The sequence below is a fragment of the Oncorhynchus kisutch genome, linkage group LG2, assembly GCF_002021735.2.
Source record: "Oncorhynchus kisutch isolate 150728-3 linkage group LG2, Okis_V2, whole genome shotgun sequence".
Classification (NCBI taxonomy): Eukaryota; Metazoa; Chordata; class Actinopteri; order Salmoniformes; family Salmonidae; genus Oncorhynchus; species Oncorhynchus kisutch.
Window position 1 is genome coordinate 59,677,539 of NC_034175.2, and position 27,515 is coordinate 59,705,053.

Sequence of the window (27,515 nt, forward strand, 5' to 3'; positions counted from 1 at the left end):
GAGAGAGTGGGAGGAAAGGAGGGAGAGAGAGAGAGTGGGAGGGGAGAGAGAGATGGGAGGGAGAGAGAGAGGTGGGAGGGAAGGAGGGAGAGAGAGAGAGGGTGGGAGGGAAGAGGGAGAGCGAGCGAGGGTGTGAGGGAAGGAGGGAGAGAGCGAGCGAGGGTGTGAGGGAAGGAGGGAGAGAGCGAGCGAGGGTGTGAGGGAAGGAGGGAGAGAGCGAGCGAGGGTGTGAGGGAAGGAGGGAGAGCGAGCGAGGGTGTGAGGGAAGGAGGGAGAGCGAGCGAGGGTGTGAGGGAAGGAGGGAGAGCGAGCGAGGGTGTGAGGGAAGGAGGGAGAGCGAGCGAGGGTGTGAGGGAAGGAGGGAGAGCGAGCGAGGGTGTGAGGGAAGGAGGGAGAGCGAGCGAGGGTGTGAGGAAGGAGGGAGAGCGAGGGTGTGAGGGAAGGAGGGAGAGCGAGGGTGTGAGGGAAGGAGGGAGAGCGAGGGTGTGAGGGAAGGAGGGAGAGCGAGGGTGTGAGGGAAGGAGGGAGAGCGAGGGTTGTGAGGGAAGGAGGGAGAGCGACGGTGTGAGGGAAGGAGGGAGAGCGAGGGTGTGAGGGAAGGAGGGAGAGCGAGGGTGTGAGGGAAGGAGGGAGAGCGAGGGTGTGAGGGAAGGAGGGAGAGCGAGGGTGTGAGGGAAGGACGGAGAAAGAGGGTGTGAGGGAGAGAGGGTGTGAGGGAAGGAGGGAGAGAGAAGTGAAAGGTAAAAGAAAAAAAATAAATGGAAAAAGAGGAAGATGGACAGAGGGAGATAGAGAATAAAAAGAGGAAGATGGACAGAGGGAGATAGAGAATAAAAAGAGGAAGAGGAGAGAGCGATAACAAGGATAAGAAGCCAAGGCCAGGATGAGGGGAAGAACAAAAGAAAGGTGGGAATTCAGTGTCTGTTTAAATCAGTCACTCAGACAACAAATGACCACGTTGACACACGCACCTCTGCTAAAGGCCAGAGAGACATATGGCTTAGTGCATCTTAGTGTTCTGTATGTGAGAGATGGGCCTCAGTACATGCCCACGCAGCACCACAGTGCACTGTTTCACATTGTTTGCAAAAACAAAAGCCCATTGACATTAACAGCGTCGGGGTCGCACAGTGTTATTAGGAAACCTGATGCTGCCTCTTGTTTTTCCAATCCTCTGTCCATTCTCCTTCACCCCCACAGAGAACAATCCTCTGTCCATTCTCCTTCACCCCCACAGAGAACAATCCTCTGTCCATTCTCCTTCACCCCCACAGAGAACAATCCTCTGTCCATTCTCCTTCACCCCCACAGAGAACAATCCTCTGTCCATTCTCCTTCACCCCCACAGAGAACAATCCTCTGTCCATTCTCCTTCACCCCCACAGAGAACAATCCTCTGTCCATTCTCCTTCACCCCCACAGAGAACAATCCTCTGTCCATTCTCCTTCACCCCCACAGAACAATCCTCTGTCCCCGTGCACCTTCACCCCCACAGAACAATCCTCTGTCCCCGTGCACCTTCACCCCCACAGAACAATCCTGTCCCCGTGCCCCCTCACCCCCACAGAACAATCCTCTGTCCCCGTGCACCCTCACCCCCACAGAACAATCCTCTGTCCCCGTGCCCCCTCACCCCCACAGAACAATCCTCTGTCCCCGTGCCCCCTCGCAGAACAATCCTCTGTCCCCGTGCCCCCTCGCAGAACAATCCTGTCCCCGTGCCCCCTCGCAGAACAATCCTCTGTCCCCGTGCCCCCTCGCAGAACAATCCTCTGTCCCCGTGCCCCCTCGCAGAACAATCCTCTGTCCCCGTGCCCCCTCGCAGAACAATCCTCTGTCCCCGTGCCCCCTCGCAGAACAATCCTCTGTCCCCGTGCCCCCTCGCAGAACAATCCTCTGTCCCCGTGCCCCCTCGCAGAACAATCCTCTGTCCCTGTGCCTCCTCACCCCCACAGAGAACAATCCAGAGGCCCTTTCCACAACCCCAACCACCTCCAAAATTCCCTATATGATTGCATGTACCCCCCAACCCCACACACATATGACCCCAGCCCCCTCCTAGTCTTACCAGCACCTGGCCCTGCCCTAATTGAATAACATGTTAGGGAGTGGTCTGGTCCGGGGCTGGCGCCGGGGTCTGCTCTAAGGCTGGCTAGGTCGCTGCGCCATCATGTCTCCCACGGCCTCTGTGTGTGTGTGTGTGTGTGTCTCCCACGGCCTGTGTGTGTGTTAGCAGCTGGCATGGCTGGGTCTGTGCCAGGGCATTCCCCCTCTGCGGCACAGGCACCACACCCCCAGGGAGCCACACCCGCATCGCTGGGGACCAGAGTGATCAAACACACACACACACGGGTGGATCATTGGCCTCGCACTGTACGTAATATTTCCCCTAACATTGTACTGTAATGTAGGGGCGAGGACCCCCTACCTAGATCTAAAAAAAAGTTTGGCTTCGATTGGTTTCTATGGACAGTTTCCATGCCATATGGCCTGTGTAGTGTTGTGGGCCGTTGTGCCCTGCCTGGAAAATAATCTAAGGGAAAGGCTGTCGCCATGCCATGCCACGGGGCAGAGGGTTTTATGAGACACACTCCAGACAGAGAGAGCACTGGTGTGAACGTGACAGAGCTCTACAACCAGGGCTTAGTGAACAAGTCCACAGCTTAAAGCTCAGCTGCTGTAGACAGTGTGGAGAGACTGTCCAAGCTGTCCATTAGATCAGAGACAGACAGTGAGGGTAGACTGTCCATTAGATCAGTGACTGAGACAGTGAGGGTAGACTGTCCATTAGATAAGAGACAGACAGTGAGGGTAGACTGTCCATTAGATCAGAGACAGACAGTGAGGGTAGACTGTCCATTAGATCAGTGACTGAGACAGTGAGGGTAGACTGTCCATTAGATCAGAGACAGACAGTGAGGGTAGACTGTCCATTAGATCAGAGACAGACAGTGAGGGTAGACTGTCCATTAGATCAGTGACTGAGACAGTGAGGGTAGACTGTCCATTAGATCAGAGACAGACAGTGAGGGTAGACTGTCCATTAGATCAGAGACAGACAGTGAGGGTAGACTGTCCATTAGATCAGTGACTGAGACAGTGAGGGTAGACTGTCCATTAGATCAGAGACAGACAGTGAGGGTAGACTGTCCATTAGATCAGAGACAGACAGTGAGGGTAGACTGTCCATTAGATCAGTGACTGAGACAGTGAGGGTAGACTGTCCGTTAGATCAGAGACTGAGACAGTGAGGGTAGACTGTCCGTTAGATCAGAGACAGACAGTGAGGGTAGACTGTCCGTTAGATCAGAGACAGACAGTGAGGGTAGACTGTCCATTAGATCAGAGACAGACAGTGAGGGTAGACTGTCCATTAGATCAGAGACAGACAGTGAGGGTAGACTGTCCATTAGATCAGAGACAGACAGTGAGGGTAGACTGTCCATTAGATCAGAGACAGACAGTGAGGGTAGACTGTCCATTAGATCAGAGACAGACAGTGAGGGTAGACTGTCCATTAGATCAGAGACAGACAGTGAGGGTAGACTGTCCATTAGATCAGAGACAGACAGTGAGGGTAGACTGTCCATTAGATCAGAGACAGACAGTGAGGTAGACTGTCCATTAGATCAGTGACTGAGACAGTGAGGGTAGACTGTCCATTAGATCAGAGACAGACAGTGAGGGTAGACTGTCCATTAGATCAGTGACTGAGATAGTGCTAAGAGATTGATCGAAATGTCTGTTATTTTTTGGTTTTGAAACAACTAATTGACCGACTTTGGTTCAATTGTTTTAGTTTTTTCCTTATTCTGTGGGCTCAATGCGCACAATGTGCAGTTTCTCTAGACATAGCACAGTTCGGGCTTGATCGGATTTATGTCGTAGGGAGTTGTAGTTTCCAACAGGCCAATAGTCTACATAGTTTAGCGCAGAAAACGTGGTGATTAACTACAATGATCATAATCCATTGCGCGCCTGCTTGTCCGGTCTGTGTTTCTTTTACGCCTGCTACGTAAGAGAGAAGAATGTGTGATCGAGAGGGCTAGAGAGCAGTTGCATCGCAAGCTATCTCTACCTGAAAATACATGATCTAAGTGAATGATAGTTGGAATTCAGCAGTCATAAAAATATGCCTTATTTATGTTTAAGAACTACTAAAATAGTGATTATGTCAGACAGCATAGGCAGCAGCTCTATAGAAATGACTTGGAATGAAATAATTAAGTCATCAAATAAAACAAATGTACTATACAACAACTGAAATATTTTATTAAAGTAATGTAAAAATTATGTGTTTAATATGGGATAATCAGACTACCATCATGGGACTTTTATTCATCGTTTTATTCTGCGTTTTTACAGCATTCATCCCACAATGCATAGCAAGGGCATTTCCTTTTTTAAATAAAACCGAAACCATGATTATTTTTAATAATCGAACCGACCTCAAAAAGCACTAATCACGCAGCACTAATTTCAGACCCATTTCTTGATGGATTTATAGCAGCGACGGGCAACTCTGGTCCACTGACAGAAGCCAGAGTATCAGTTGGTTTTAGTTATTTCTTTCAAACCATACATCTCATTTAGATGTGGGAATCCAGGTGTTTGCAATTAAGTGCCAAACAGCAAATCAGCAGACATTCAGCCTGTACTGTACACAGCCTTTTGACCAATCATAGTCCCTCCCTTACCTGATGACAGAGTCTGTCCTGTTGCACCCTGGGATAGAGGAGGCCTTCTCCCCGGGGGAGCCCAATATCTGCAGGGTGGTGTTGATGTCCACCTCAGTAGAGTGGTTGATAGAGTACTCCATCACCTCCGCTGGGATCAGAGGAGTCTCACCCTGAGGGTCATCTGTCAGGACGTAGCCTGGAACCACCCCACACACATTCAATATTTAGCATTCACAACTACACTCTGACAACTAGGACTGGGACTAGCCAGAAACAATCCATTAAGGAGGTACTTTTGGAAGACAACATTTTCCATCACAGCAAAACTCCTACAGTGGAGCTTTCCACTGATACATTACAGCCAATGTCATTCTTCACCAGTGTTACGCAAACTACTGCTAGGATCCCATAGAAAAACTGGAAGCACACGGAGAGAACCAACTAAGGGTGTATGACTCCAAATGAAGATAGGCACCAAAGGGGAATTCTGTGGCCACTGAGAATGCTAAAATGTACTAAACAGCAGCAGTTGTACAACTGGTGGCCTGGCCCTTCCCTTCCCGAAACAACATTCCTGCCATGCACCAATACACCAGCGCAGCCTGCCTCCCAGCCTAAATTTAGTCCCTAAAAACAACTAAGGAGATCTAAGGACAACGTCTATGCCCCCCAGAGCGCAGTTAGAGGTTTCATTTTATGCTAACAGAACATAATTGACTGAATGCTAAAATAATTGTTACATAATAAAACCATACCTAAAACAACAAGGGACCACTGATGGAATTGAGCCGTGTATCCAACATGGGGCGATTGCCAATCATCCCTTATAGTTATCCACTGACCTGAGACCAGTATGAGCCAGTGGATGTCTTCGTAGAGGTCATCCAGGACCTTGCGGTCTACTGATCCAGGGTTAGACAAGTTCATGAGGTGCTGCTGGGTCCTCTGGAGCTGGCCGTGGAGCCGCGTCACCCGGTCCTCCAACAGACTGCACACACACACACACACACACACACGTCAGAATCATGAGTCACTTACAGAGCTAGGGGATCATCTAAAAGCAAGAGGTGTGTGTATGTACCTGGTCAGAAGGGGGATACAGTGGTTGGCTGCGATGCGTCCTAACATGCCAATGCTGGCCAGCTGGTCTGAGAACAGCTCTCGGTCGTCCTCCTGTAACTCGTTAATCTCATCCTCCTCATGAGATGCCACACCGTTTGCTGTCTGGAGAGGACAGGAGAAAAAGAAAAACAGAAAAAGAGAGCGTGAAGGAATATGCGACAAAGGAGTGAGAGAACGTGGATCATAGTGGATCGACTGTTTACAAGCATTAACATATCAATTAACCATAACAATTGACTGACTGACTATATGAGTCTAGGTCAAATCAAATGTTGTTTGTCACATACACATGGTTAGCAGATGTTAATGCGAGTGTAGCAAAATGTTTGTGCTTCTAGGTCCGACCATGCAGTAATATCTAACAAGTAATCGAACAATTTCACAACAACTACCTTATACACAAGCGTAAAGGAATGAATAAGAATATGTACATATAAATATATGAATGAGTGATGGCCGTGGCGCATAGTCAAGATGCAGTAGATGGTATAGAGTACAGTATATACATATGAGATGAGTAATGTAGTGTAGGTTGACAGGTGTGTGTCTCTCACCAGATTGCGGGTGCCGTCGGGGGCGGCCAGGTGACACTGGATGTAGGAGTTGAAGACCTGAACGGCGGGTTGGACGAAGCAACCGCGGGGGAAATGTTCATCATCCTGAACCAGGGTCAGCCATGACTCTAACAGCTTGTCATACGCCTCCATGTATACCATGTCATCCTTATCCAGCTGGGCAGGGGGAGAGAGACAGAGACTCATTGAATAGGCCTTTTCAATGCAACAACAACACGTGAAACATTTTCTCCATGGATCAACTATGTTCCTTGCAGTAATGTTCGAGGTGTAATGCTGACCACTTCCTCCAGGGCGGCGCTGCGTCCGAAGGAGCAGGTGAGGAGGGTGAGACAGTTGATGAAGGAGGTGAAGAGCTCGCTGGGCAGGGCGGTCAGGATGACACGGGGGAACGTGCTGATCAAGTTGGAGATGATGTTAGAGATACCTACTGCCTCAGAGTCCTCGATCTCTATCCTGGGACACAAACAAAACACAACCTTAGAGGAATGTTGGCCAATTTGATTCCAAATGAGACATAGTTTCTGAAACTATTTCACAAATGTTTTTGAACCAGGTATGGTACTAAACCAGACACTGTGCTCTGCTGCCCAGTGTGTGAGCACTGAGCAGTACCTGTTGCCTTGGGGTTAGGGCCATGTTTCCACAGCCCCAGTTAGAGCACTCTCTGGAGGCCTGCCTGCTGTAGCTAGCCTACTGCCTAGCACCGTGCGGCTCGCTAACCCCCATCAGATGGATTTAAATTGCAAGCAGAGCAGTTCAATCACTGCAGATTGGCCATCCTGCCCGCATGGTTTTCCGATGATGCAACTGGAAAAAAGCTCCAGGAATAGGTGATTACGGAGAAGGGAGAGAGAGACCCTTACTCACTCCGCCTAGCAAGTCACGAGTTCCGAGCACACAAGTGTGTATGTGTGTTTTATTTTTACATTAGAGCCGAGTCCTCTTGATTCAGATAAGAACTACTTTAACGGACAGACGAGTTGATTACACACAAAATCACATTACTCATTACTTTATCAGCCTCCAGTCCAAATAATCACTTACAATCACACACAGCCCATAATGATCAACATGCAGTACAGATTCATCTACTTGTCATCTTAAAACTGCCCAAGTTCAAAACTATTTTAGAGCTTCCTGAACGCACAGAGGGCAGCAGTGTTTCTAGCCCTGGATTGGTTCTATTGAAACCAACCAGTTAGTCTAAGGTCCTGACAGACTCACCCATTGATCATGCTGAGAAGCCCCTCCACCAGGTGGGCCAGGTAGGAGACCTGAGCGGTCTCATCAGGGAAGATGGGGCCGTGCATGGAGGCCAGCTGGGCCAGGCACTGCAGGGAGTCCTGGGCCATGTCCGAGTCCTCACGGATCTTTCTGTGCACCTGAGGAGACAAGTAGAGGGGAGAAGAGGAGAGGGTTATGTTAAATAGTTGTTTTTAAGCAAGTGATGACATACAGCTATCTCCTCAGAAGAGTTTTTCCTAATGATGATGACAATAATGATGGTGGTTGTGAGACCACGAAGGTAAAATGAGCAGAAACTGGGTTGAAATATTGAAATAATGTATTGTGCATCTCCGACAAAGCAACGCACAAACCTGACCAGTGCCAATCATGCCCCATAACACCTGACCAGAACAAAGGACAGTCACAGCTCTCGGTTTCCATTCAGTTCACGTTAACCCTGACACTTTCCCCAGCTACTTGGGAGTCAAATCACACCGGGGTCTGAGGACTGCCACTGATGACCAGAACAATAGACAGAATTTTAAGACCAATTGAAGTGACAGACTCACCGTCTTTTGAAGCGATAAGAACAGAGAATCAATGCTCAAAGCGCTGGTCCCCGAACCCAGACACAGTAACCCGGGATGTCACCACAAACAATTCCAATCGATAACAGTCTGAATCTCTCCGAGGCAGTCTCAACCAAACCCAGAGTGGATCTTCTCAGAAACGGATTGGTAGTCAGAGTCGACTTGTTATTCTCTGTCACAGAGGTTGCATGGTGAATTGGCTGCGTAGACACCGAGTGGTGAGCAGGCTTCAGCTCTACTGTGGAGCAACATGTGTTTTCACTGACAAGCAGCGCAATGTGGACGCTTGGCTCTGAACGCTCAGAACTGTCTATTCTCTTAGTCTGCTTTTTCTTGGTTTCTTTTACTGTTATTGTCCCTGCTAGCCCCACAAGTCCAACGCAACCGTTTGCATGCCACCCAACAGCTCCAGAACTCTCCCCACCACTCTCCCTTCTTCCTCTGAGAGACCCTCTCTCAACCTCCCTTTTGTTCTCGCTCTCCCTCTCTTCTCCAGCTGTAGTGGCTAGTTGTCAGCCACGGTGATCCGAGGGCTCTGATGCTAACGTAGCGAAGCGCAGCCGAAACACCTCACTGCTGCTGGGTAGTGCTGCTGCTTCCCTCTCCAGAGTGTGAAGTCATTCTCTGGAGGAGAGAAGTGAAGGGGAGGAGAGAGTGAGGGAGAAGGAGAGAAAGCGAGTGCAAGGCCAAAGATTGTGTGCCGCACGCGCTCTAAAAACAGCTGCACCAACGAACATCCGCACAACGCTAGCTATGCCAATCGCCTTGAGTCCGACTATAGTTAGAGACAGGCAGGGGGTAGAGGGTAAATCAAAACAAGACTGGGCACTCCTCTGCGCAGAGAGAATGAGGGAGAGAGAATGAGTCTCCTATTTATAGCAGGAGACAAAGCCTGGTGTCTGTTTCCTCAGGGGATTGGAGGCCTTTCTGTTTTTTTTCCATCAACTGAGCGCTTCCGTCGGATTGTCTCTCTCCTTCTCGCTCTCTCGTTCATTCAGATCCAGTTACTGCCGCCCAGGGTGGAATCAGCCATCGTCAAAACATCATAGGTCCAGCGCTCCAGACGCAGCCCTGATTGTGTTTACTGGGCAAACAGAGCTCTAGTGTACTAGACGCTGAGACGTTCTGACTTAAAGCAGACGCAACCCTGGGCAAGAGAAGCAGTGCACACAGACACTAACAGAATCACAAATTAAAGCCACCCTCTCATCAGTCCAAACCCAATACAAGCCAAAACAAACCACAAACAAAAACAGCAGAAGGCAAAATTACAGCTGGTAGGGAAAATGTTATCTTATCACTCATTTCACTAGGTGTCAAAAGAACAGAGTGGCATATTTCCCTGATCTTCTGCCCCTAGCCAAGTTATCCTCCCTGGCCTAGACCATTGTCTCACAGTGTAACTGAGAATGCTCTCACAGTCTACCTCCAACATGGATTTCTTTCAGATCTGGTTCTGTTTCCTTCAGTCACTTAACTGGAAGCTTCAACTTCATAATGTAAAGGAGTGGATGTATGTACTTGGAGGGAGACTTCTGACCTTCAACATTCCTTAGACCACTTAGCCTCTAGAGTGAAGTTGTTTAAAGGAAGACTGACACCTACAGAGGAGGGACATGGACCCCCCTTAGGGTCCTTAAGAGGGTGTGTGTGTGTGGGGGGGGGGGAGAAATACTGTTAACGGGGCCCCCTAATCCCAGGGTTAGGGTGTAATCCTGCCATCGCTCTCTTTGAACTCTGACCCTGGCAGCGCGTGCCTGGACGTCCCCCCCCCTGGGCCATCACCCTCACAGCTGAGGATTGAGAAGCAGCAGCTGAGCACCCCAAAACAGTTGCACACACACACAGACAGACAAAACAAACTGTTGCACACACACACAGACGGACAAAACAAACTGTTGCACACACAGACACACACACAGACGGACGGACAAAACAAACTGTTGCACAGACAGACCACACTCTTACATTAACAAACATCTCACTCACCATAAATACCACATTGTTGAGGTAAGAAACACCACAACTCTTGTTAGGCTACTCAGTGGTCAGACACAATATAAGAGATTTTCTGGTCCCAAACCACTCAATGCAAGGAGAGGGGTTTACACACATCCAAAATGAAAAATTCTACAATACAAAATATATATTAAGGTTCCAAACAGCTCAAAACATCTATGGGCTTCTCAACCTCACTCATCCAAAATGATATCAAATCAAATGTATTTATATAGCCCTTCGTACATCAGCTGATATCTCAAAGTGCTGTACAGAAACCCAGCCTAAAACCCCAAACAGCAAGCAATGCAGGTGTATATCTCATGCCAGTTGTAGAAACTGAGCGATGCAGAATAGAGAGAAGTCTCCAGTGATGTGATGTGGCCTGGAGGAGAAGGGAGCAGTATATGGCAGGAGACTGGGACTTGAAAACACACAGGTGAGAGTAGAGTGGAGCAGTATTCGGCAGAGGCACACAGAGAGCCTGGATGTTGAGGGAGAGCTGACGGATTTCTTCCACACTTAGTCTCGCTCACAACACTAAGCCAGAACGGCAGCTTCACACACACACACACACACACACACCACACGTTTCACTGCCATATCTAAACGTCACCTAAGAAAAATACTACATTGCAATATCATGATTATTTGTAATAAATGCTTAACTATAAAATGTCAAGTTTCACATGCCTCATTATAAAATACGGTTCAAACCCTCCCTCTCCGTAGTAAGAACCACAAGAGGAGACAATGGTCAAGGATCAGTCAAGCAGGACAGAAGGATGTTCTAGCTACATAGAGAGATGAGAGAAATACTCACGGTGAAGAAGAGGTCCATGACACAGGTGTCGAGCAGGGCTTCTCTCCAGGTCTCTGTGGGCTTCAGCATCACGTTCTGGGTGGACTCAAACATGGCGATGTAGTGGCGCCCCAGTGACCCCCAAGTTAAGGCCAACATGGGGAATGCTGACTCTCTGGCTCACACACACACACACACAAAAGCCCCTGTCACTAGAGCCCTGTCTGTCAGTCACAGTGGAATCTGGTCTGTCTCCCTCCCTCTCTCTCTGCCTGCCATGCTCTCCCTCTCTGCGGTCTGAGTGGCATGGAAACTTGTGGTTACTCACCCACTAGCTCTCTCTCATCAAGTCTGCCACTCTCCTCCCTGACTCTGTTGCCCTCTCTCTCACACTCAAGGCTCTCTCTTTCCTTCACTGTGTCTTTTTCTCTCCCTCACTCTATGCTGAGGCCCAGTGAAGAAACTCCCACAGGAATGCCAGATCAAAGCCAGTCCCCATCACAGGCCAAGCATTCCACTGGGCCGGACCCACAGCCCCCCCCACACACACACACACACACACACACACACACACACACACACACACGACAGGTGCCAGCTTTGTGCTTGAGTGTGTGTGTGTGTGTGTGTGTGTCTCTCCGCACTCCCTCCGCAGCCTTGGCTTTATGACCTTCTATAAAAAGCCCTGGTCCACCAGAACTCTGAGTGAACCTGACGAGAGAGAGGTAGGGGGAGAGAAAAAGAGTGAAAAGCCTCTTGGGAAGTGTTGGAGACGGGGTATTAACTCCGCGGACCAACCACTGGAGTTCATATGTGTGAGAGATTTACCTTACTGACAACCATGCATGTACCAAATACAAAACAAAGATTTTGGGGTATATACTGAAGCAGATTTTAGTCTGGGTACCAGTATGTTTAGCTATCATGCAACTTCTTACCACTCCATGTCACGCTAAACAGCCTGGCCATCAATCTTCAAATATGAACATTCATTAATCAGCTTGAGTAGAAGAGGTTTTTGATCAAGGTTTTTGATCCAGATTCAATAACCCTTCAAGCTATAATCAAATCAAAAGGTTATGCAAATTGACTTTCAACCTTCGTCTCTCCCAAGCCCGTACTGGAGTTGTAGCGATGAGACGAGATAGTAGCTCCTAAAAAAACAATTGGATACCACGAAATTGGGGAGAAAAAAAGGGGGATAAAATCAAATAAATAAAAAGGTTATGCAAATACTGGAATCTATCACTTTTTGTCCTCCACAGAACACATTGGTATTCATTTGGTTACTAGCAACAGTTTGTCCAGACGAAACCAATCTGTCAAAAGTTGCTAGCTCGTGTCAAATTTCTCAAACTAAATGCATACCTCAATTCCAATCACAAAACGACTTGTTTTTAACCTAAAGAAAATACAGCAACTTGAGTCGCTAACAGCTAAATGTTTTTGACTTTGTTATATAATTCTATACCGAACAAAACTAGAAATAAAACATGCAACAATTTCAAAGATTTTGCTGAGAGTTAGTTCATAAGGAAATCAGTACATTTAAAAATTCATAAGGCCCTAATCTATGGATTTCACATGACTGAGCATGGGCGCAGCCAAGAGAAAATCAGAATGAGTTTTTCCCTACAGAAATACTCCTCTAAGTCTATATTTAACTCATCTAGGTATTTTCTGTCCAGATGACTTTTGGGCCATTGTAGATACAGTACATTGGCAGTGGACGTGTTAAGAGTACAAAGCTATGTTAAGGAGTTGGGGGGGTTTAAGTGATACATCCTCCACTAAGTCTCACTTGCAGCCCTGTCATGTGAAATAACACTGGAGGAATGCCCCACACCCCCTCCCTCGACCCTGCTCTCCATAATTCCCCCCTCTCCTGCCCGAGTTAGGACAGCCGCCCCCCAAGACAGCATAGCTCACTGTTTTTGGGTGTATGTGTGTCAAGGTCTCCAGTGGGTCAAGGCAAGGGGCAGGCTTGAAGCCTGAGCAAGACCCCAACCCGACCTCAGGGTTAATGTCAGTGTGGAGACGCGCTGTCGTATTAACGCACAGGGAGCGCGGCTCTGAGATGACACACGCCATGGCCCAGAGGGGGAGTGCGGCGCGGACAGATGCCACACATGCCGCGGGTTGGTTTGTGAAGGATCGAGCCAGGCTACGGCTGTCAAGCATGCAATTAAGGAGCAGCCCCTTGACACACACGCACACTCACATTCAAAACACAGAGACATGTCTGATTCACGTGGACAGAAAGCCACACCACTTTACCTTCCCAGGAGTCTTCATAAATCTGTTCTCTGTTCCAACAATCATTCAGACAGCACCCACACTGACTAACTGCCACTTGAAACACACACACACACACACACACACACAAAGAGACACACGAGGGTGTCTGGTATTCCAGACGGACACTCAACAAGCAGTGGGGTTTAAAGAGGCTGGCGGCCCTTGACCCCCTTGCCTGCCCCCCCTTAAAGAGGCCTGGTTATTGGGCTGCTATCTGGTATGGGCAGACAGACACACAAGGCCTCTTTGAAAGTGATACATAACCCTGGTTGGCAGCGACGCCACCTCAGATCCATTTAAATACTGAGAGAGGCGGGAGAGAGAGAGGCTGCCAGTCTGAGTAGGATTAACACGCCAATGACACACATATGCACCCACATGCACGCACACACACAAGACTTAGAACACACCAACACAAACACAGCCAAATATGAGAGCAACAAATGAAAACAATGGTACGACCATATATCACACCCCAAACCTTTTGCACTGAACACAAGACCCCTGAATGTTCCTATGACAACAACAAACAAAACCAGCATTTCTGTCCAAACTACTACCCTCCGGTGGGACATTCGGCCCCAAACTTGCAAAGAGACGATTCCGCTCCTTGTTCTCTCTTCGTTCCTTGTTCTCTCTTAACTCATATGGACCCAGAACTTAATTGAGTAGCTGACCAATTATGTAACACTTCCGTTCTGGGTTAACGCAGGTCCTAACCCACCAATGGGAAACACTGCAGACTAGATAAAGGATATGATTGGGTGGCAAGAAATTCCAGCTGAGGACCTGATTGGCCAGGGCCAGGTATCTCTGGAACACTGAGGACATCTGAGCGTTGAGGTTCTCTCTGCGACTGAACTCCTGCAGCACCTCCATGGTCAACATGAAGATCTGATGAAGGTCATCCTCCTGAACACACGCATTAGGACAAAAATACACAAAACTGTCATTGCAAGCAAACAAACACACTCCTACCAAGTCAGAGATAACATAGTGTTCACTTAGAAAGGAACAGAGGATAGAGGAGAAGGAGCAGGAGGAAGAGAAGAGAAGAGGCCTGACCTGAAAAATGCGTTTGCAGCTGCCGTGGAACTCCATGTTGAGGCCGATGTTACTGGTCTTACTGGAGCTGGAGAACTCACTGATGAGGGCCGTCAGGATGGAGCAGGCCAGCGTCTGCTGCAGGTGCACAAACATACACACAGGTTACACACACCGTCTGGTCATATGAGGGTAGCTGACAGAATAGCAGCCAGCTTACTACAGAGGCCTGATCTAAAAGAGAGCCAGGCTTTGAACCCTTCCCTGGCCTCCTGAAACCCTACCTGGCCTCCTGAAGACACAGACTGCCATCTAGTGGAGACAGGAGAGCTCTACTACTGGTAGAGTTCATATCAGGTTGGTGAGACCAGAAATCACAAAGGAAAAGTGGGAAACAGCATGGATCTTTAAAGGGCAACCGCACTTCCTGATTTGGCCTCGGTTTTTATATGGCTGTCTCGTGTGCGCACAGATGGGAAAAGTTTGCCAAATTATTTCGCCAATAAGCTTCTGCAACCGTGGCAAAGTAGATTTTTACTTTGGATAGCATATCTCCGGGGCTGGTTAGGGACTGTCAATAAATAAAAATGTAAAATGACACTTTCCTTGTTGCACACCTTTTAGTTCTCATTAAATGCTTTCAATATTTGTATATGAATTTCTACAATTTATAGTTGGTTTGAGGATTTTAAGTCATTGAAATTTGGAGCTATTAGAATTTTAACATATTGTCATGTACATTATGTAATTTACTGATGGTCCCCAACCTAGACCCATAGGGATATCCAAAGCCCATCCGAATTGACCATGGGTATTACGATTGGGTTGCACTAGCTGCACTCCAAATGTATGATTACTTAAGTGCTGCCAGCATGTGGACAGGGTTGAAACTAACCCAACCTTCATTTACATTTTGATGCAGTCTCACAAAACTTTGTTTTGGACAAGACTGACTTTATGATCAAAATTATCCTATTTACACTTTGAAGTCAATTTTGACAGAATAAATGTTTGACTCATATTCTCATTTAGAAAATGGTCTATGGATTTTAGGGGCAGTTGCTCTTTAAAGCCAGAAGCACAGTGAAAATCTACTATCACTATTGGACTTGAGGGAGTGGACTTGTTCACTACACACACAGAAATATTCAGAATCCTTTACTTTTTTAACATATTGTTACAAGCTTGGCACACCTGTATTTGGAGAGTTTCTCCCATTCTGCTCTGCAGATCCTCTCAAGTTCTGTCAGGTTGGCTATTTTCAGGTCTCTCCAGAGATGTTCCATCGGGCTCAAGTCCGGGCTCTGGCTGGGCCACTCAAGGTCATTCAGAGACTTCTCCCAAAGCCACTCCTGCATTGTCTTGGCTGTGTGCTTAGGGTCATTGTCCTGTTGGAAGGTGAACATTTGCCCCAGTCTGAGGTCCTGAGTGCTCTAAAGCAGGTTTTCATTAAGGATCTCTGCACTTTGCTCCATTCATCTTTCCCTCGATCCTTACTAGTCTCCCAGTCCCTGCCGCTGAAAAACATCCACAAAGCATGATGCTGCCACCACCATGCTTCCCCCGAAGGGATGATGCCAGGTTTCCTCAAGACGTGATGCTTGGCATTAAGGCCAAAGAGTTCAATCTTGGTTTCATCAGACCAAAGAATCTAGCTTCTCATCGTCTGAGAGTCCTTTATGTGCCTTTTGGCAAACTCCAAGCAGGCTGTCATGTGCCTTTTACTGAGGAGTGGCTTCCGTCTGGCCACTCTACCATAAAGGCCTGATTGGTGGAGTGCTGCATCGGGAGCGCTTCTCCCCCGGTCTTGGGGTCCACTGTGTTCTTGGGGACTTTCAATGCTGCAGACATTTTTTGGTACCCTTCCTCAGATCTGTGCCTCAACAAGATCCTGTCTCGGAGCTCTACGGACAATTACTTCGACCTCATGGTTTGGTTTTTGCTCTGACATGCACTGTCAACTGTGGGACCTTATAGAGACAGGTGTGTGCCTTTCCAAATAAGGTCCAATCAATTGAATTTACCACAGGTGTACTCCAATCAAGTTGTAGAAGCATCTGAAGGATGATCGATGGAAACAGGATGCACCGGAGCTCAATTCGAATCTCATATCAAAAGGGTCTGAATACTTAAGTAAATAAGCTATCAGTTTTTTTTTTGTACATTTGCAAAAATGTCTAAACCTGTTTTTTCTTTGTCATTATGGGGTATTGTGCATATGGATTAAATTAAACACTTCATACATTTTAGAATAAGGCTGTAATGAAACAAAATGTGGAAGGGGAAGGGGGTCTGAATACTTTCTGAATAGCTATAATTTTGGGGGGCAGCAATTAGACCGAGGTTACAAAACTTTATTTGATATTGGTCACCAATTTTTACCTTTCCCAACAGACATAGTCGTGGAGATGGATGGATATACATTCCTAAACACAATGATGTGATAGCACAGACATTAACCCAAAATGGCGTCAGTTTGTCACAGGTCCACAGCATATGTAATAGGGTTCCTTTTTGGTTTTTTAAATCTCCAACAGAGATATGACATTTCTGGGTGCATTACATGCATTCTGTCAGGAATGTAGTAAATACTATGGATTACCTTCAGTTGCAATCATTTATTTCGAAGGTCGTAGGATCAAATATGAAAATGTTCACATATCTGTGACCAAGCTTTTTCCCTGCACTTTCACCTTGCTCAACATATTGTTTGGATTTCAGGGCAGCAGTCTCTGCAGAGCAGGTGTTGATTAAATTATATTCAAGCTTCAAGTGTTCAACTGTTGATGGGTGTCAACATGTCTAAGCTGTGTTTTCTATCTAAGGCGTTGATTTTCTGTTCTAGTATTTCACATTTTTTATTGGTTCTTTATCTTATATGAAGAGTACGACATAATATATCCTTTCAAATATGCCAGAAGAGCTTCCCAGACAACAGTTGTGCATACTTTATTATCTTGATTATTACTTTATTATCTACATTTATTATCAATTTTATTTATTTCCAAAACATGTCTGTGTATTGAGATATGAGGTAAACTCCTCATCTCAAATCAAATGTGATGTCACATGCGCCAAATAAAACAGGTGTAGAATTCACTGAAATGCTTACTTGCGAGCGCTTTCGCAATGCAGAGTTACAAAATTAAGAAAAAGATCAACCAAAAAACAATAACGAGACTATTTACAAGGAGTACCGGTACCGAGTCAATGTGCAGGGTGACAATGTAGTTGAGGTACATGTAGGTAGAAGTGACTAGGCAATCAGGATAGAAAATAAACAGCGTAGTAGCAGCGTATGTGAAAAAGAGTGTGTCTATGTGTGTGTGTGTGAATGTCGTCTGTGCAGTGTGTGAGTATGTACATTTGAAGTCGGAAGTTTACATACACTTAGATGGGAGTCATTAAACCACTCCACAAATGTCTTATTAACAAACATATTGTTTTGGCAAGTCGTTTAGGACATCTACTTTGTGCATGACACAAGTAATATTTTACAGAGATTATTTCACTTATAATTCACTGTATCAATTCAGAAGTTAACATACACTAAATTGACTGTGCCTTTAAACAGCTTGGGAAATTCCAGAAAATGATGTCATTGCTTTCATTGCTTAAAATCTGGAAAAAAATGTAGACCTCCACAAGTCTGGTTCATCCTTGGGAACAATTTCCAAACGCATGAAGGTACCACGTTCATCTGTACAAACAATAGTACGCAAATATAAACACCATGGGACCACGCAGCCGTCATACCGCTCAGGAATGAGACGCGTTCTTTGGTGTGAAAAGTGCAAATAAATCTCAGAACAGTAAAGGACCTTGTGAAGATGCTGGAGGAAACCGGTACAAAAGTATCTATATCCACAGTAAATCGAGTCCTATATCGACATAACCTGAACGGCCGCTCAGCAAGGAAGAAGCCACTGCAAAACCGCCATAAAAAAAGCCAGACTACGGTTTGCAACTGCACATGGGGCCAAAGATCGTACTTTTTGGAGAAATGTCCTTTGGTCCGATGAAACAAAAATAGAACTCTTTGGCCATAATGACCATCGTTATGTTTGGAGGAAAAAGGGGGACGCTCGCAAGCTGAAGAACACCATCCCAACCGTGAAGCATGGGGGTGGCAGCATCATGTGGTGGGGGTGCTTTGATGCAGGAGGGACTGGTGCACTTCACAAAATAGATGGCATCACGAGGAGGAAAATTATATGGATATATTGAAGCAACATCTCAAGACATCAGTCAAGAAGTTAAAGCTTGGACGCAAATGGGTCTTCCAAATGGACAATGACCCCAAACATACTTCCAAAGTTGTGGCAAAATGGCTTAAGGACAACAAAGTCAAGGTATTGGAGTGGCCATCACAAAGCCCTGACCTCAATCCTATAAAAACTAATTGTGGGCAGAACTGAAAGTGTGTGCGAGCAAGGAGGCCTACAAACCTGACTCAGTTACACCAGCTCTGTCAGGAGGAATGGGCCAACATTCACCCAACTTATTGTGGGAAGCTTGTGGAAGGCTACCAGAAACATTTGACCCTAGTTAAACAATTTAAAGGCAAAGCTACCAAATACTAATTGAGTGTATGTAAACTTCTTACCCACTGGGAAAGTGATGAAAAAAATAAAAGCTGAAATAAATCACTCTCCACTATTATTCTGACATTTCACATTCTTAAAATAAAGTGGTGATCCTAACTGACCTAAAACAGGGAAATTAAATGTCAGGAATAGTGAAAACTGAGTTTAAAATGTATTTGGCTAAGGTGTATGTAAACTTCCGATTTCAACTGGAGGTAGAGTGTGCATAGAGCCATTGCAAATAAAAAGCGTGTCAATGCAAATAGTCAGGGCTGCCAATTGATTAACTGTTCAGCAGTCTTATGGCTTGGGTGTGGAAGCTGTTCAGGAGCCATTTGGTCCCCAGACTTCGCACTCTGGTACTGCTTGCCGTGTGGTAGAGAAAAACAGCCTGAGATTTTGATGGCTGGAGTCTTTGACAATCTTTAGGGCCTTCCGCTGACGTCGCCTGGTATAGAGGTCCTGGACGGCAGGGAGCTCGACCTGTATGCACTACCTTCTGTAATGCCTTCCGGTCGGATTCCAAGCAGTTACCATAGCACGCGGTGATGCAGCCAGTCAAGATGCTCTCAATGATGTAGCTGTATCACTTTTTGAGGATCTGTGGGCCCATACCAAATATTTTCAGCCTCCTGAGGGGGATGAGACATTGTTGTGCCCCCTTCACGACTGTGCTGGTATGTTTGGAACATGATAGGTCCTTGGTGATGTGGACACAGAGGAACTTGAAGCTCTCAACCCTCTCCTCTACCACCCCGTTGATATGAATGAGGGCATGCTCAGCCCGCCATTTCCTGTAGTCCACGATCACCTACTTTGTCTGGCTGATGTTGAGGGAGAGGTTGTTGTCTCTAACCTGCTCCCTATAGGCGGTCTCATCTTCGTCTGTGATCAGGCCTACCACTGTCATGACTTTGAAAAACTTAATGGGACGGCAGTAACCCTGGAATAAGTACATGTCCAAACTTTTGACTGGTAGCGTATATATAAATGCGCTCTAGTCAACCACCTATTTTAAGTAAGGTGCATTATGAAGGAGAATTTTTTTAAATTCTATAACATAACTAAATGACTCCATAGGGCTAAATGTGACACCAATTTTTTTCAGTATGTGTAATCTACGACAGTAGAGGGATCTGGGTCGCTGCGTGTTCAGCTCCCATACCCATTTCCAACCACCCGATGGTGAAGCATGGTGGTGGCGGCACCATGCTGTGGGGATGTTTTTCAGTGGCAGAGACTAGTCAATATCGAGGGAAAGATGAATAGAGCAAAGTACAGAGAGATCCTTGATAAAAATCTGCTCCAGAGCGCTCAGGGCCTCAGCCTGGGACAAAGGTTAAACTTCCAACAGGACAACAACCCTAAGCACACAGCCAAGACAACGCAGGAGTGGCTTCGAGAGAAGTCTCTGAACGTCCTTGAGTGGCCCAGCCAGAGCCCATTATTGAACCCAACTGAACATCCCTGAAGAGACCTGAAAATAGCTGTGCAGTGACGCTCCCCATCCAACCTGACAGAGGTTGAGAGGATCTGCACAACAGAATGGGAGAAACTCCCCAAATACAGGTGTGCCAAGCTTGTAGTGTCATACCCAAGAAGACCCAAGGCTGTAATCGCTGCCAAAGGTGCTTCAACAAAGTATTGAGGAAAGGGTCTGAATACTTATGTAAATGTGATCAGTTTTAATAAAATGTGCAAAAAAATAACTGTTTGATTTGTCATAATACCATGTGTATGTGACAAATAACATTTGATTTGATTTGATTAATAGGGTTGAGTGTAGATTGAGGGGGGGAAACAATTGAATCAATTTTAGAATAAGGCTGTCATGTAACAAAATGTGGAAAAGTCAAGGGATCTGAATACTTTCCGAACACACTGTATAGGTAGGGGTAAAGTGACCAGTAGCAGCATATGTGGTGTGTGTGGCATCAGTATGCATATGTGTGCATGTTATGTGTGTGGGAGTATGTACTGTGTGTTGGGCTGTCAGAGTACAGTGCCTTCAAAAAGTATTAACACCCCTTGACTTTTTCTACATTTTGTTACATTACAGCTGTATTTTAACATGTATTTTTTCCCCCTCATCAATCTACACTCAAACCCATTATGACAAATCAAAAATAGTTGCAACTTAGTTTTTTGCACATTTTATTCAAACTGATCACATTTACATAAGTATTCAACCGGAATTTAAAATGGATTACATTTAGATGTTTTTGTCACTGGCCTACAAACACACACACCACCCCATAATGTCAAAGTAGAATGATGTATTTCAAAATTTTACAAATTAATAAAAAATGTAAAGCTGAACTGTCTTGAGTCAATAAGTAGTCAACCCCTTTCTTATGGCAAGAATAAATACATTCAGGTGTAAAAATGTGCTTAACAAGTCAAAATAAGTTGCATGGACTCACTGTGTGCAATAAGTGTTTAACATTTTTTTATGACTACCCCTTCTCTGTACCCCACACATACAGATCCCATAATGTCAAAGTAGAATTATGTTTTTCAAAAATTTTACAATTCAATTAAAAATGAAAAGCTGAAATGTATTGAGTCAGTAAGTATTCAAACCTATTGTTATGGGAAATCTAATTAAGTTCAAGAGTAAAAATGTGCTTAACAAGTCACATAATAAGTTGCATGGACTCACTCAGTGTGCAGTAATAGTGTTTAACATGATTTTTGAATGACTACCTCATCTCTGTACCCCACACATATGTACGGTCCCTCAATCGAGCAGTGAATTTCAAAACACAGATTCAACCGCAAAGGGCAGCTATTGGTAGATGGGTAAAAATACAAAAAGGAGGCATTGAATATTCCTTTGAGCAAGTTATTAATTACACTTTGGCTGGTGTATCAATAAACACAATCACTACAAAAAAAGGCATCTTCCTTAACTCAGTTGCCGGAGAGGAAGGAAACCACTCAGGGATTTCACAAGGCCAATGGTGACTTTTAAACAGTTACAGAGTTTAATGGCTGTGATAGGAGAAAACTGAGGATGGATCAACATTGTACTTACTCCACAATACTAACCTAAATGACAGAGTGAAAAAAAGGAAGTATGTACAGAATAAAAATGTTCCACAACATCCTGCTTGCAATAAGGTACTAAACTTCAACAAAAAAAGTGTGGCAAAGAAATTAACATCATGTCCTGAATACAAAGTGTAATGTTTGGGGCAAATCCAACACAACACATCACTGAGTATCACTCTTCATATTTTCAGTTTTTTAGGATAATAATAATATGCAGAATAGAGATAAGTACAGGCAAAATCCTTGAGCAAAACCTGGTTCAGTCTGCTTTCCAACAGGCACTGTGAGACAAATTCAACTTTTAGCAGGACAATATCCTAAAACACAAGGCCAAATCTACACTGGAATTGCTTACCAAGAAGACAGTGAACGTTCCTGAGTGGCCAAGTTAAAATGTTTACTTAAATCTACTTGAAAAGCTATGGAAAGACCTGAAAATGCTTGTCGAGAAATGATCAACAACCAATTTCACAGAGCTTGAAGAATTTTGAAAAGAATTATGGGCAAATGTTAGACTTAACCAGAAACACTCACAGCTCAGGGGTGTGAATACTTCTTTAAAATATATATTTCTGCATTGAAATTTTCAATAAATTAGCCAACATTTCTAAAAACATGTTTTCACTTTGTCATTATAAGGTATTGTGTGTATACAGTGGGGCAAAAAAGTATTTAGTCAGCCACCAATTGTGCAAGTTCCCCCACTTAAGAAGATGAGAGAGGCCTGTAATTTTCATCATAGGTACACTTCAACTATGACAGACAAAATGAGAGAGAAAAAAATCCAGAAAATCACATTGTAGGATTTTTGATGAATTTATTTGAAAATTATGGTGGAAAATAAGTATTTGGTCACCTACAAACAAGCAAGATGTCTGGCTCTCACAGACCTGTAACTTCTTCTTTAAGAGGCTCCTCTGTCCTCCACTCATTACCTGTATTAATGGCACCTGTTTGAACTTGTTATCAGTATAAAAGACACCTGTCCACAACCTCAAACAGTCACACTCCAAACTCCACTATGGCCAAGACCAAAGAGCTGTCAAAGGACACCAGAAACAAAATTGTAGACCTGCACCAGGCTGGGAAGACTGAATCTGCAATAGGTAAGCAGCTAGGTTTGAAGAAATCAACTGTGGGAGCAATTATTAGGAAATGGAAGACATACAAGACCACTGATAATCTCCCGCGATCTGGGGCTCCACGCAATATCTCACCCAGTGGGGTCAAAATGATCACAAGAACCGTGAGCAAAAATCCCAGAACCACACAGGGGGACCTAGTGAATGACCTGCAGAGAGCTGGGACCAAAGTAACAAAGCCTACCATCAGTAACACACTAAGCCGCCAGGGACTCAAATCCTGCAGTGCCAGACGAGTCCCCCTGCTTATGCTAGTACATGTCCAGGCCCGTCTGAAGTTTGTGTTAAGGGAATTTTTATCAATGATGACTAATTATGTATACATTTCAATCAGGACTGACTAGTCCAAATGCTGTTATGTACTGTACATGTATGAATTCTCTCTTGCTCCCATTCCCAATTGTATATAATATAGTCAGGAGTTTAGAACAGTGCCCTTGGTACAAATGAATGAACTATCTCCAGACTGTCTAGAATGCAATCTACACTGACTGACCTTGGCTTCAGGCGAGGAGGGAAGGCTCGAGAATTATAGGGCCTCTACCAGTGTCATGAAGAGATAGAATATTTAGAAAACGCTGACGTCATTTTCAGTTTATAACCTGTGGAAAAATGTGTATGTACCCAGTGCTCTCTTGAATTAAACGCTGTTACCTGACTTTTAAGACCGGGGCTCTGTCTATTCTTATAAAATATATAGGGACTTACAAACCCTTAAATGTATTGACAGTGTATTTAATTCTGATTGGGAAATAAAACAGAGGAATTTAGAATTCCTTCAACAGTTTGCTAGAGAGCATTTGGATGATCCAGAAGAAGATTGGGAGAATGTCATATGGTCAGATGAAACCAAAATATAACTTTTTGGTAAAAACTCAACTCGTCGTGTTTGGAAGACAAAGAATGCTGAGTTGCATCCAAAGAACACAATACCTACTGTGAAGCATGGGGGTGGAAACATCATGCTTTGGGGCTGTTTTTCTGCAAAGGGACCAGGACGACTGATCCGTGTAAAGGAAAGAATGAATGGGGCCATGTATCGTGAGATTGAGTGAAAACCTTCTTCCATCAGCCAAGGCATTGAAGATGAAACGTGGCTGGGTCTTTCAGCATGACAATGATCCCAAACACACCGCCCTGGCAATGAAGGAGTGGCTTCGTAAGAAGCATTTCAAGGTCCTGGAGTGGCCTAGCCAGTCTCCAGATCAACCCCATAGAAAATCTTTGGAGGGAGTTGAACGTCTGTGTTGCCCAGCAACAGCCCCAAAACATCACTGCTCTAGAGGAGATCTGCATGGAGGAATGGGCCAAAATACCAGCAACAGTGTGTGAAAACCTTGTGAAGACTTACAGAAAACATTTGACCTCTGGGGTATATAACAAAGTATTGAGATAAACTTTTGTTATTGACCAAATACTAATTTTCCACCATAATTTGCAAATAAATTAATAAAAAAATCCTACAATGTGATTTTCAGGATTTTTTTCCTCATTCTGTCTGTCATAGTTGAAGTGTACCTATGATGAAAATTACAGGCCTCATCTTTTTAAGTGGGAGAACTTGCACAATTGGTGGCTGACTAAATACTTTTTTGCCCCACTGTATGAGTGAGAATTATTTTTTAATTTAATCCATTTGCATTCCGGCTATAACAACAAAATAGGAATAAGTTAATGGGTATGCATACTGTAATCGTTCAACAAAGAGCTGGAAATAATAAGGTGCATAATTGTGGGCTTCGCGCAAATAAACTGTCTCGTTTATAAACTCGGCAATTGCCCATGTTTCTTCAACATTCCTTTAAAGTGGAACTGACAGCGATTTAGCAACATTAAATCGTATTAAAATATGTTCATATACACCCCCAGGAAGAAGAACACTTATAAAAATAAAAAAATCTGAAAGGCGAACACTTAGGTATGGTCATTTTCACATTTTCATAAATTCATAGAATGTTTGGGAATTACGTATAGTAAGGCATTTGTGAAAATTCTATAATAATATAGAGTGGGAAACCAGCCTTGCGTTTGGACAATTAAGACACTGCAGTAAATAAAACCATCTGTCTTACCCAGTACTGGAGTCTACACAGACCGTTGCGGCATAGCCAATCAGAGCTACAGTAGGCCTATATACACACAATTCATATAGTTGTATATAGACCTACTTGCCTACATACAAATAATATCGGCAAAAAAAGTTTTTTGTATATAGGCTTTTTGCCACATGGGCCTGCCATCATTCACTACGACCTGAACGGTGTTTACAGGCAGTAGCAACATCGCAAATGTAGATCATTCGAACACAAAATACACCTGAATGGATTCCTGCAAATATCTAAATGCCAGAAGAGTCATCCTACATTTGGGAACTTGACAGTCATATTGATCAAACAACCATGAAAAGGTAGGCTATCCCTCCCTCAGCTGCCTATTATGCACATCAACAAGATCAACAACCTATATTAGGCAGAGCAAGATGAGCTAAAAATCTAATGAGGGAACGTTAGATAAAACTCTCAAACTTTTTCAGCTAGTTGGCCTTCAAAATTATACTGATAAACAATGGGGAATTAGTAACCTGCTCATCCTGATGCAGTTTGCCAATGCATGCTTGTCCCAACCCAAGTTTTGACAACTGAATGGAAACTTGCCTGCCCGCCCATTTGATCAATGCCAAATACATTGACAACTACAAAAAATACGATAATTGTTGATAACAATCATTCAAATTCAGCATAGCTAGCTAGAAAGCAAAGCAATTCATATTCAAACCAAATGACACCTGCATTTCTAGCTGTGGGGGGGGGGGTTAGCGGTTTGGAGGGGAAGAGTTAGCTAACATGTTAAGTAGTTGCAAACTAGCTAAAAAGTAGTCAATTTAAAAGTTGCTAATTAGCTAAAATGCTCAAGTCTGTGATGAGATTCAAACTCGCAACCTTTGGTTGCTAAACGTTCGCCTTAGGTAACCATCCGTCTTACGTAACCTTACCAAACGTAACACATTATACTAATTGGCCACTCACCCACTCCTCCAATGACATGACATCCTCCCGGCTGCTAGCTGGCTAAAGTTAGGCTCCGTGTTTTTAGCTTGCTAAATAAACAGCTAGCTACATATATAGATAGATAAGCTAGCCCAGAGGTGTCAAACAATCAGTGCACGGGCCATATTGAAAAAACAACAAATTTGCAGGCCAGACATAGCCTATTTGTTTATACATTAAAAAAAGCATAACTGGGACCCAAACTGGCCATTGTTTTATTAGAAAAAAATATGTCCCTTTATAAATGTCCACTAGTAAATGCTGTATAACATTTTAACATATTAAAACATAAATAATACTTGTCCAGTCTTGTCCACATATGCTTGCATATGTGCATAATATGCTGTTAGTAATTGTCAAGCTTTGCAAGCCTAGCTAGGAATGTGGAATGTGTCTGTACACGTTCCCTCCGCTGCTCGCCTGCTCGCTGTAAACATGACACACAAAAGTAACGCAATTGAAGTTGTATTCACCGATGCGAGCACAGGCTGTAATTTCATAAAGTATCAACTGTTGACTCATTTATACTCGCTTGTGTGTCCTATTCGGCCCACGGGCCTTGACACATGTGCGCTAGCCTATTAGCCTCGTTATGACTGATTTGTGATCATTGCCCTTGCTAGTTTGATTGTATTTACATTCCCAGCCTTAGTTACAGTCGTCCGTTTTTGTTCAAAATATTCAGTCATTGTAACTGAAACATTGCATCTCGAATGGGTGGAGGCAGTTAACAATGTAAACGACCAGGTGTGGTTTACAACCTGAAATCAATATTATTTTGGACTGCTAAGAAATGTAATGGTGAATTGTATTAGTCATGCATTGAACTGCATCCATCTATTCTGCCAACAATGCCTTAGTGTACGTCATGGAATGTTGAGTCACATTGAACCTATTTTTAAAACATCGTATAAAGTTGGTTTTGTAGCATAAAGTGGGATTTTTTTCAACTGAAATTATAATTGTCTGTTTCATATCTGCAAAGTAATTAAAACGCTGTCAGTTCACTTGAACTAATTCATTACCATTATTCATTGTACTTTCTATGGGAGAATAAAAATATAATCAACAAGATATCATGTTGCCCACATTAATAACACATTTTTCAATTAATATATACATTTCCCCGTTATCATGCGTTAATTCGGGCAAAAGTCAAATCCATTTTTAAAAAGTGTAAGAGAGCAACAAAAATAAAAGCACTGTGTGTTTACAATTTCAGCGCCTATTTAAAAAAAAAATGTGGGCCATTTAAATTCTTCCCACCCACTCAGGTCTTTGTAGCCTATTAGCTGGGGAGCAATTAAAAAAAGAATCATCCAGATCATAGAAATCATTATGTAGTCT

General features: G+C 44.5%; 1 protein-coding gene across 3 annotated transcripts in view; it reads right to left on the minus strand.

Moving 5' to 3' along the window:
* The window catches only part of xpo4 (exportin 4), a 41,871-nt gene that overhangs the window by 8,950 nt on the left and 5,406 nt on the right, over positions 1–27,515 (minus strand). For 2 of the 3 annotated variants that reach the window (XM_031798979.1, XM_031798978.1), the window contains exons 5-13: positions 14,361–14,477; positions 14,054–14,207; positions 11,019–11,131; positions 7,605–7,762; positions 6,659–6,833; positions 6,357–6,533; positions 5,762–5,904; positions 5,523–5,668; positions 4,699–4,876 (exon numbers count right to left, since the gene is read on the minus strand). In XM_031798979.1, the coding sequence (XP_031654839.1) occupies positions 4,699–4,876; positions 5,523–5,668; positions 5,762–5,904; positions 6,357–6,533; positions 6,659–6,833; positions 7,605–7,762; positions 11,019–11,131; positions 14,054–14,207; positions 14,361–14,477 (1,361 nt within the window). Of the gene's footprint in view, positions 1–4,698; positions 4,877–5,522; positions 5,669–5,761; positions 5,905–6,356; positions 6,534–6,658; positions 6,834–7,604; positions 7,763–11,018; positions 11,424–14,053; positions 14,208–14,360; positions 14,478–27,515 lie in introns of those variants that run through there. The other variant, XM_031798983.1, reaches the window with a different exon arrangement.